The 11,203-nt window shown below is 60.0% G+C and overlaps 1 protein-coding gene across 1 annotated transcript in view; it reads left to right on the top strand.

Moving 5' to 3' along the window:
• The window catches only part of TTC28 (tetratricopeptide repeat domain 28), a gene marked incomplete in the record, with an annotated part of 584,271 nt that overhangs the window by 555,676 nt on the left and 17,392 nt on the right, over nucleotides 1–11,203 (top strand). The window contains 1 exon segment of the mRNA XM_027771579.1: nucleotides 2,790–2,934. Coding sequence (XP_027627380.1) covers nucleotides 2,790–2,934 — 145 coding nt within the window.

Raw genomic sequence — 11,203 nt, 5'->3', positions numbered from 1 at the left:
CGGCGAGGAGCGGGGCTGTCGGCCCCAGCTGGGCCCTGGCAGTGAATGGCAGGAAAGCGAGCCAGTGCCACCTGCTGGAGCCGGGGAAGTGGTGCAGCCATGAGTCCTGGAGCAGCCTACCTCCACTAAGGACTGCGGTGCCTGGGAGGGCGCCCGGAAGACCCCTGCCCCCAGATGCGAGGCCTGAACCTGACCTGCCTGGCCGTCCTGTGCAGACCTCTTGCCCTCGCTGTGTTCAGTTCCTTCTCTCCTCAATGGGCAGCTCAATGCCAGCTGGTCACACTCCTGTCACGTGGGATGCGTGTTTCCACCCCAAAGCTCCCCTTCTAGAAAGTGAAAAGCACTGTTACAGGCCTCACAGAAATCAGAGGAGTACAGCACCTGAGGTACTGCTGAGGAGCAGTACCTCACCCCGCACCCCGCCACAGCACCGGACGGGGGATGCGGGGAGTAGGTGGTTCTCCCCAGTCCCTGTCAGTGCTGCTCTGGGCTCAGAGACCAGGGTCCCCCTGCTCTCCAGCTGCAGCTCAGGCCAGAGCCGCTCCTCACTGTAGGCCTCTCTCCTACAGACGCCTGCCCTTCCCGCCATTAGCCAGAATGCCCTGCCCCAGCCTCCAGCCCCATGTGCCCTATCACTAGGGAGGGGTGAGGTGGGCTGGGGGTTTTGGAGCCAGTGACTGTGCTTTGGGCCAGCCAGGAGCCGCTGTGTCCCCAAGCAGCTGGGACTGTCCTGGTCTCAAATCCCCCAGAGGAGCTTGCCTTCCAACCAGGGACTTACTCTGCAGAAGGGCCTTTGTCTGTGGGGTGCCCCACCAGTCACCGTGAGGGCCTGTGGTCACAGCACCATCTGGGGGCCTGGGCCTCCCCGGATGCCCCCAGCTGGGTGCGTCAGACTCGGGTGCCGGGGGGGGGGAAGTCTTGAGCCCCTAGTCCAGGTGGTGCTGTCTCAGCTGAGACGAGAGGTGCAGGGTGCAGGCGGCGCTGCCCCGGCTGCTGCCTGGGGGGTGTGAGGGCTCTCGGCCTGCCCCTGTCTGCTGAGGACACGTGTGCGTAGAACAAACAGCACCATGACAGACACTGCGTGTCACACCGGAGCGCCTCCTCGGGAGAGCAATTTGGTAATCTCTCCTTCAGGGGAGGACTGCTCTTTGCAGCGTGTTCTGTGGAATTAAGTGAGCCTCTGAGTGTCACTCCAGGGGTATCTTGCATCGCTGGCTCTGATGGCAAAGACACGCCGCGGCCCCCGTCTCTTGTAATTACACATTTACTGAGTGAGCGAGGCCAGGGAGCTGACGGGGGCTGCTCCCAGCCCTCTGTGCCCTGCTGCCCTGCTCTGCTCCTGCCTGCTGGAGGGTGCTCAGAGCCCAGCCTGGCACCACTCCAGAATTTAGGTCAAGTGGACGCCATGGAGCGCACTGAGGTGGGTGGGGGCGGGCCAGGGCAGGAGCCATACCTGAGCAACACCACTGGGTCTTTCAGACCTCTGCTCGCTGGTGTGTCTGCAAAGCCTCGAGGCTCTGCATACCTAGCAAGAACCTAGGGTTAAGCCAGCATCCAGATCGGGGCTGGGAAAGCTCCGTCTGGTAGTCGAGTAGAGAATGTCACCAGGCAGCTGTGTTGAGGCCACACTGGCCAGGCCACAGGGCAAGTTCTGAGGGACGTGTGCCTCGTCCCTGCACCGGACGCACCTCTTCTGCCACTCACCTGTGTGCTTGTCCTCTGTAGCTCCCCAGCGACCATGAGACAGACTGCAGACAGCTGGCGTTCCAGAATTGTTTTTTCGTGTTCCCCTTTATCCACAATAGAGCATTCGTGCATGCACGCCAGGCAGGGGGCTGGCAGGTAGGGTGGCGGTTAAGGTGCTGGATGTGGCCCACTGCAGTCCGAGGCCCAGGCCTCACAGCTTGCTGTCCCACTTTTTCTCTCTTTGTCTCTGGTGAGCACATGTGCCCTATAACAAATTTTAAAATAACAATAATAAATAAAACTAAATAATTATTTTTTAAAGAGAGAGAGAAAGAGATGAGCACTTTCCCCAGGATCTGGTGATGTCGCCGTCCCCTCCTCCGGTCCTCCAGCCTATGGGAGCCTGGGCACTCATGTCATGCCTGACCAGGTGGGGTTTCTGGCCGCGGCTGCCACGTGGGATCCAGCAGTGCGCCGTCTGTGCACCCACGGCCAGCTGAGAAACAATTTCCTCATGAGTGAGGAACTCATCCTGTGTCACCATGCAGACGGGGGCCCTTGGGGTTGAAAAGGCCACTGTGCCAGGAGGCGCTGGAGCAGAAATCAGAGGGCAGTCCAAACCCTGCAGCCGCTGCTGGCCGGCTCTGAGGTGCTCCTGGCCGGTGGCTCCTATGTCCATGTCTGACAGGCTGCATGGAGCACCATGGGCCTCAGTGGGCCACAGCCGATCCAAGCCCGAGGCCGGCCACAAGCTCATGTCTGCCTCCCCGCCTAGACAAATTGGGTCGGGGGTCTTCCTCCCTGATGGACCCAGGTTTGCCCACCATGCAGGATGTAATGACACCCTTCGAGCAGCGCTCTGGGCCAGCTGTCTATGTAGGACAGCACCCCCGACACGCATGCTGTGGTGTGCGGCTGGCTGGCTCTGCGGCTTCAGCAGGGCTTGCTGTTCCGTGGACATTGCCTGGAAGGGAAGGAAAGGGGCTGGAGACTGGGAGAGAGGGAGGCCGGTAAGGGGACAGCCTCTCCCCTGCGTTGGGGAGCAAAGAACATGGGCAGGATGGTGGCCGACGGCTAGACTGACCTAGTCCTTGTCCCCTCAGGAGCTGCCCGAGCATGACGAGCCTGTTCAGCAGCGCTGTGTCACCCGTCAAGGACGGGACCTCGTCTCTCCCCAGGAGGCAGAGCTCGCTGGCCAAGCCTCCGCTGCGCGCCCTCTATGACCTGCTCATAGCGCCCATGGAAGGGGTAAGTGCTGAGGCCCGTGGTTCGGTGTCAGGACTCATCAGTCACCAGCCAGTGCCCCCTGTGTCCCCCCACCCCCTGAGCCTGCTGGGGATGTGTGCCCACCTGTCAGCTGAGAGCGCACGTTCATGGTGGGCTCCCGTTTGTGGCGGGGCCTGAGCCTCAAGGTGGCAGATGCGGGTTCAAGTCCTAGCTCTGCCCCTCTCGAGTGGAGTGAATCTGGCCACAGGTACCTGCACATCCACACTGAAATGCTGCCGTCCTGACTGGCTCTAGGAGGTGTAGGGCTGTGCCCGCCCGCGGGTCCTCAGTGGCGCCGTGCGGCCTGGGCACCAGGGCTGAGGCGGCCCCTCCCTCCTGCAGGTGTCTCCTTCCCAGGAGAACCTCTCATTGCAGAGCTTGGTCTGAGCCACTGCAGGCCAGGGCTGTGCTTTCTGGAGAATGGCTCGAACCCAGTCCTGCGCCCCCTTTCCCTTGGCACTGTCTCAGGACGCTCTTTCCCTTGGCACTGTCTCAGGACGCTGTCAGGAGTCACCGGCTCCGTCACAGAGTGTCCCTCAGGTGCAATTTCACGAGAGGTGGGGGAGGGCGGCAACAGGTCTCCATGGTGTCTGTACAGACAGCCTTCCAGAGTGGGGGTGCTGAATGTCACAGGGACTCTCGTGCCCCTGAATGGTCAGCCCAGAGATGCCTTGGTTTCCGACTGTCGGGGACCAGACACTGGTGTGACTTGGCAGCAGCTCTCCCGCCCCCCACTGCGAGGGAAGTGCGCCCTCAGAAACCACAGCCCCACAGTGGCCCTTGTCCTTCCTGTCCCCGACTGGCCTTTCCTGGGCGGGTCCCAGCTTACTCTGCACTGGGACAGGCTTCCCTCGCATAGGAGGTGCTGGGAAGCCTGGTGACCTTTGCCAGGCCACTTCCTCTCCTGTTTCCTCATCAGTAAGTGAAAGTGAGGGCCAGCAGGTGCTGTAGTGGTCAAGGCGCTGGGTCCCACATGGTCACCAGCTCAGTTCAAGATCTGGGCCTGGTGACTCGAGAAACGCGCTGGGGTGTGTGTGTGTGTAGGGGCCCACGATCTTGAGAATGGGAGAGAAGGAATTGCAGCGTGACCATCCCCCTGGGGGGGTGCTTTGTTCCTCCCCTCTCCACCCTGCCCTCTGCCTCTCCCAGCACACACCCGATAGCATTCAAAGGAGGATCCCTCGGAGCAGCTGTGTGAGCAGGGACAGGTCAGGTCCTGTGCAGAGCAAGTGAGGTGGGGGTGGCAGCGAGCATGGCAGGTGTGCCCCTGCCATGCATCCTTCCCCTCCGGGGTGACTTCTAGCCCTGTCCTCTCACAGAGTGGCCTCGACTTCCTGGGGCAGGGACAGCACCTGCTTACTGCCCTGCCCCGGGGGGTGGAGCTGCTCCTAGACCCTCCACTCCTTGTCCGTGCCTTACTGCCACTCACCGGCTCTCCTCATCCTCAGGGCCACTGTACCACAGCCCTTGAGCGCAGTGGACCTGCCACTCCTCGTGCATGAGCTCTCTGAGGCTCTGCTACTTCTCCGGTTAAGGTAGAATGGGCCTGGAGGAGTCAAGTGTGAAGGTGGAGACTGGCCCTGACTCACCGCCCAGCAGGCTCCTCTCTTCTCTGGCTCAGTTCAAGTGCCACCTCCTCCTTGAAGCCTTCCTTGTCCCTTCTCCCATCTTCCTGGTGCCCTTCATCACCATCCCCACCCCTAGGCCCGCTACCTGATGTCTCTTATGGCACCTGACCCTCAGTCTATCTGGGACTGGCTCTTTGGGTGCCTCTCATTCTCACCCTGGCCACCCACTCCATATTCCCTGAAGCCAAGAGCTACCCCCTCCTCTCTATCCCCAGCAGCCCTCAGGGCTTGGTGCTACCACACTCTGAGGGTTCCGAGTGCCCAGTGGCCGGGGCTGCACTGGCACACTGGCCAAGAAGGCAGGAGACCCAAGAAAGAAGTCGGTGCCCTCCTGGCCACTCCCGGGCAGACCCAGAGTCTGCTCTGTGGGAGCTCTGAACCCCACCAGGCAGCAGGGGCCAGGATGGGCTGTCCCGGGGTTCATGGTCCAGCCAATACCTGGGGCGCCTGGGCGGTGTCTGGCTGGCGACACGTCCACGTGGAGCCAGGTGGAGGTGAATGTGGGCAAGGCTCTGCCCAGGGGGACACCGGCAGGTGGATACCACCTGGAGGGAGCTTGGCTGGGCGCCACCATCCCAGTGCTCAGCCCTGCAGGGGACGCTCAGAGGTTCTGAACTCTGCCCATGCTTACACGGTCCTTCTCCCCGAGAACTTTTCCTTGTGACTTAAAAAATGAAAATATGCTAATGGCATTTGAGTAGGGCTGTCCCAGGGCTCCTCTGGGGTGTCAGGAAGAGTGAAGGTTTATGGACTCAAGCCTTAAGCAAGTTGGAATCCTGCCTTTAGGCGGGCGCGGGAGCGGGAGGGAGCCGCTCCGCTGGCAGGTGCCAGTGTCCCCGAGGCGGCCAGGGCGCCCTCCGCGGGCCTGCCTGGAGTCTGCAGGAGCGGGTGGCGGGGCGATGGGCCCCCTGCTCTGGCCTCAAGGCTGCAGTCTGATCTCCAAACCAGGCGTTTGCTTCAAAAGCACATCCTTAGTTCCTGACCGCGAGCAGCGTTCTCTTTTGTGAATCAGGCCTTTGAACTCCAGCGGAGGAGTCCGAGGAGTCCGAGGAGTCCAAGGAGTCGGCTGCTTCCACTGAGACAGAATGAAACCTTTTAAACCAGTAAATTATCAGAGCAGAGCTTTCCCTCAGCTGGCTAAAGCGGTCCATTGTGCTCAGTAGAAACACTGCTCTGCGGAGTCGGAATCTGATTAGGAGCCCTCTTCATGCCCAGCTTCACCCATTCACTCAGCAAGGATTTTTCGCACATGTCAGGCACATGGCGCTGAGCGTGGGGGAGACATCTGAGACGCCGGGACAGGGGACTGTCTGTTCACGCACTGGCCGTGCTCCACGCGTGGTCGGGTGGCCCTTCAGCTGCGGGAGGTCAGGCCGGGCTCCCCAGGAGGTGGAGGAAGCCCGGATTGTCCGACTCACCGCTGCAGGCGCCGCCGCGCTGCTCCAGCGGCCACTAGAGGGCGCCGCGACCCCGTCCACGGCTCTCAGAGCCCGCCGCTGTCAGCTGCCAGACAGCCGGACCCTTCTCCCGTTCCAGGCAAGAATACAAATCAAACCCGAAAGTCCAAGATTATGAATCACTGACACTTCAAGACTAAAGCGATTAGCCTCTTCACACGGGGCATCGAATTATTTGAACAACTGCCTTTGTTTAGCCCCAGTCCTGTTGCTAAGGGACGAGGTCAGACAGTATGAAAAGTGGAACAGAATAATATTTTACCCCAGGCTTTGCACCAGTACTTGATTTAATTTGGCTTAAGGGAAGCTCTGTCGTGGCTTTTCCCTGGAACGGCGCTGTCCTTTGCTGTCAGGACGGAGCGAGCATGTCCACTCATCTCCGAGGAGGGCCCAGTTACGTCTGCACACGGGCCATCACCAGACATTAAGTCAAACCCGTCTGATACCTAAAGGAGAAAATGTCACCCAAAGACAAGTTGCAAGTGTCTCGTGTGGAGGGACTAGGACGCGTGTGGTCCATGGTGTCTTTACTCAGATCAGCATGAAGGGCAGTCATCCATGCCGGTGACCCGGGTCATTGCCTACTGTGGACCAGTGGCCCCGCTGCCTGATGGCCTGGACCACAGGCTAACAGCGGCATCGTGGAGGTCACCCCAGATTCTGCTCCATTGCCCTCCACCCACACCTCCAGTCACCCCTCGGTTTGCAGATGGGGGCTTTGTTCAAAGCCAGAAGCTGCTATACTCAAAGGACCAGAGTCAGGGTATGGAGGCCCTGAGGTCTGGTCACTTTTTTTTCTTTTAAGAATTATGCATTTCAATTTTTTATTTATTCATTCATTTATTTTTTGACCAGAGAGAGACACAGAGAAAGAGAGAAGGAAAGTGAGAAAGCAAATCACCAGGTCCGGGATTTGAACTGGTTGGCCATGTCGGAGTGTCCAGCGCCTTAACCACCATACCACCTTCTGGCCCCTGGTCATGTCACTCTGAAAGGGTTCAGGTTTGGAGACTTCCGTGGTCCTTGGAGTTTGGGTCTCTGTCACCCTTACCTTTATTTTCCTTTAAATAAAACTTAAATTATCTGGTTCCTGTATTTAGAGGCATAAAAACCAAGCTTATCATACAGGGAGCAAGAGCAGATGACTGACCAGAAAGTTCTCGTCCACCGGCTAGTGATGACTACAACTGGAAGTGTCCTGTGTGGCCTTAGGGATTGCTTACAACCTGGTGTTCGCGTTGAGAGTTTGTGTCCTGCCGCCTCAGCACCTGAGCTCGGGACCCTTGAGCCCTCTCTCTAAGCAGCAGGGCTGGCTTGTTGGGCCACGACCATAATCCTGCCCCAGGGGAGGAGGGTTCCCTTAGGGTTTCGTGCCACACCCTCTGTGAGAGCAAGCAGGAGGGTAGACGCTTAGCCCAGATCAGACGTCAGGGCAGGGGAGTCGCCCTTCCGGTGTCCGCTTCCTAACCAGATGGGGTGTGGAGATGGCCAGGGAGTTTCCGAACACAGAAGCAGTAGACTCAGGAGTATGGAGTGGAGGACGAGACCCTTGAGACTGGCAGCCCCCGCCAGGCTGTCTAATTGATTTCTGATTGAGACATCTGTAGTAATATTCAAATGAGGGCAGACGTCACCCAAGGACAACAGCATTCCACAACCGATTAGGAGGAGGAAAAATGGAGGCAATTACTCGCAAGCTGTCTGATGAGGGAAGCCGCCGTCAAGAGCGCCCAGGACAGCCCGCCCAGAGTTCCCACAATGCTAGTGGCGTTCTCACCTGGCCGCCATTTGGGCGAGTGCCACCTGGCACTGGCTCTGTTCTAGCGGGCCCACCAAGCAGCTGTCGAGCCTTCCCCTGGCAGGCTCTGGACAGGCAGAGGCACTCCTGCTGCCGAGGGTGGACTCACTTCTACCAGGTCGCCCGAGATGGGAGAGCAAGTCCCTCCCACACAGACCCTGTGCCTCGTGCGGTCCCTGGGTGCCAGGCCGGCTACCCGGCTCCACTGGCTGCTGGGGACGTTTCCCCGGCACCCAGACCCCCACCTGCCCTCTGAGGGCCCTTCAGGCAGACAAAGAACACAGTAGGGTGGTCGCATTTTCCACTTCTGACTGGGTTGTAGTGTGTTTCAGCCTTGGTCGGAGGGACATTTCAGTGGTCTGTGACATTTGTGGAAATCGTGTACACCCCTCTGTGATGACATTGCCCCTCAGAAAGCACCACAGAAAGGCTCCGCTCCCTCTAACACTCTGTGATCAGTTCACTTGGAGGGATGAGCTGGGGACGGGGAGCCCCAGTTCCTGCTCACAGTCCTGGGGGCTCCAGAGGCCCAGCAGTCCTTCCTCTGGAAACCTCTAGACGGTGAAGTCCATCTCATCCCAGAGGCCGACTGAGCTCACAGACCGAGGAGCACCGTCCCCTCCTGCGTGGTGCTCAGGGAGCAGGCAGCTGTGAACACAGAGGCCTGCTGTGTCTGCCCCCGCGGGGAGGCCCCCTGCCGACACTGCAAACCTTGGTGACTCACAGGGAGCACGTGCTTCTTAAGCCAAGAGTCAGGACACATGCCAATGACATTTTATACCGGGGAGACTGACAGGACCAGATCTCTTTCGTGTGCGTCCATAGGTCAATATGAAAGGTCCCCTTTGACCAAAATCATAACCAAGTCTGAATTCACCACCGTGCATCCGGGCCCCTAGGGTTGTCGGGCAGCCCTCAGGCTGGGAAATTGGACTTCAGATTTCAGTAAGAGCTGTGTGTGATGGTGATGGTGACATGAAGACGAGGTGAGGGGCAGAGGTGACACCTGTCCCAGTCCCTGGGTTAAAAGAGGCCATTTCCACATTTTAGCCATGGCAACATTCATAAAGGGAATGGGGACAGGTGGCATGGTGGTCAAGGCTCTGGGTCCCACATAGCTGACTGCATAGTCCTGGACCCAGCAACTTGAAAAAGAACATGCTGGACACGTGTGTGTGCCCAAAAGCCCGAGAACGGAGGAGAAGGGACCGTGGTGTGGCCATTTCCCCTGGGGCGCGATTTCTCACTTTCTCTCTCTGGTGACTGCATGTACCCTATGGCAAAAACCTGGAATAAAATAAAACCGAGATTGAGGCCTGGGATAAGAGTGGTAACAGCTGTGGCAACCCGTCCCGGCGCCTGGCACGCAGCACCTGACCTGCTGGCACCGTGAGGCCAGGTCTGCCACAGCTGCCTCATCTCACTGCCCTGAGGAAGGGGCCATGGTGGTGACCCCAGGTTTGGAAGCAGCCACAAGCAGGTAAATGTCCTGCCACCATACTCAGAGCCATGGCCCTGACCTGCAGTGTCCTCAAATGGGCCTCCCATCTGGCAGTTCCAGGTCACCAAGGGGCACTGCACGGCAGGCAGGCACAGGCTCCGTGACCCAAGCCCCCTCTGGTCTCCCCAGAACGTGGCTTCCCTTGTCCATGGGGCAAGGCTTCCGTCTGTCCGTGGCCAGTCTGGGTCCCATCAGGACATGAGCCACTTCCTGGGCTACCGGGAAGTTCAGTAGAAAGGGCCATTGCCTCTGGGAACAGAGGATCTGACCATAAGGGGACCCCGGGGCGCCCCAGGGCTGAGGGAGCAATCCGGGAAAGCACAGAGGCAGGGAAGGTGTTGAGTCTGCAGGGCACTCAGGTACTCGCTGTCAGGGGAGCCCGAGTCACTCTGGAGTAGCAGGCAGCTGCCGGCCACCCCGAGCGCAGGATCAGCCGCCAGTGGGGACAGGCAGCCCGGGTGTGCAGGCCATGCACGTGGGGGCTCTGGGGAGGTCATGGCCAGGCTGAGATCCAGTAGAGAGGGACAGCATTCTGGGCCCAGGACTGGGTGGACTGCGCTGGACACCCACCGCCCACCCAGGCTGGCAGCCTCACAGGCCCCTCCACACCCTCAGACAAAGCCCACACTGCTCTTGATTCGGGGAATGGCGGGAGGAGCATGGTCAGGATAGGCATTGGGGGCACCAAACTGCCAGCTCCAGCACTGCCACCGCACCTGTCCCTCTGTAGACCCCCTCAATGGCTTTGTCATTGCTGGGCCCCCATGCAGCCTGCTGTGCCGGGCGTGGGGCCTCTCTGCTGCGGCGGGCTCCCCATACTCCTGCCTGGCACACACTGACTTAGGTACTCCGTGCCTGCGACACCTGGGTCACAGCCCACTGGAGAGAGTGGGGCAGCACCGGGGAGACAGTCCTCGTGGGCCCCTCCTCGCCCCCTACCCTAGAAGTTCCCACTCCCAGGAACCTGAGGGGTCCAAAGACCACGGTGTTGGCTGGCACAGGTCTGGCACTGTCAGTTGCTGACGTGAGGCTGAGACCTGGGTCGATTTCTCGTTCAAACCCAGGACTGAGAAGCAGCAGGTCCCTCCCTGGGCTGAGGCCAGGTGCAGAGTCGGACCCCCAGGGCTCCCTCTGTAGCACACCAAGGGCGTGTGGGGACGTTGCTCTCTCCCTGGATTATAGCGAACCTCTCAGTTCAAGGTCAGTGCTTCCGGGGCAGAGGCAGAACTGGGACACGGTTTCCAGAGTGTTTCTTCCGACCCGTCTGGCCAATGTCCCCTGCCTGCAGCTGGAGCTGTCCTGCTGCTGCCCGTGTGTTTCAGAGCAGCTGTGGCTGGCACTGCCTCTTGTCAGGCTGCCTGGACGGGTCCCAGTCAGAGGCCCTTGGCCAGGGTGGTGCCATGTGCCAGGCTTGGCACCAGCCAATAGGCCCCAGCCCAGGAGAATCCAGGCAGAGAGCGTGGTGGGGGTTTCCAGGGCAGTCTCCTGGGGCCCAGTTGGTGGCACATGGTAAAATGCAGTGTTCTGCGAGGTGGACCCACATGGGAGGTTCCAGGTTCATGTCCAGAAGCCTCCCTGGGTACTCCAGGCATACATGCGTGCCCGTGATCAGGGCTGGCTGGGGTGGGGCAGGGCAGGTGGATCGCAGTGTGGAGATCCTCCCAGGGCTGCACCAGCGATGACCGAGTAAACGAACACAAACAGTCTCCCCACCACCCGGGGAATTCAGACCTTCTCTCTGCCCACTAGGGGCTCCGTGCCCCGAGTCTCATCCCTCCTCTGGGTGTGCGCCGCCCTGGCCTGGTTCACGGAGCTCAGCCCGTCTGCCGCGGCAGGCTGCCCCCCCCCCCCCGCCCCCTGGGGGGCC

This window comes from Tupaia chinensis, unplaced genomic scaffold (genome assembly GCF_000334495.1).
Source record: "Tupaia chinensis unplaced genomic scaffold, TupChi_1.0 Scaffold000226_1, whole genome shotgun sequence".
Lineage (NCBI taxonomy): Eukaryota > Metazoa > Chordata > Mammalia > Scandentia > Tupaiidae > Tupaia > Tupaia belangeri.
Note: the sequence above shows the minus strand (reverse complement) of the source record. Positions and strands in the feature narration are given on the sequence as shown.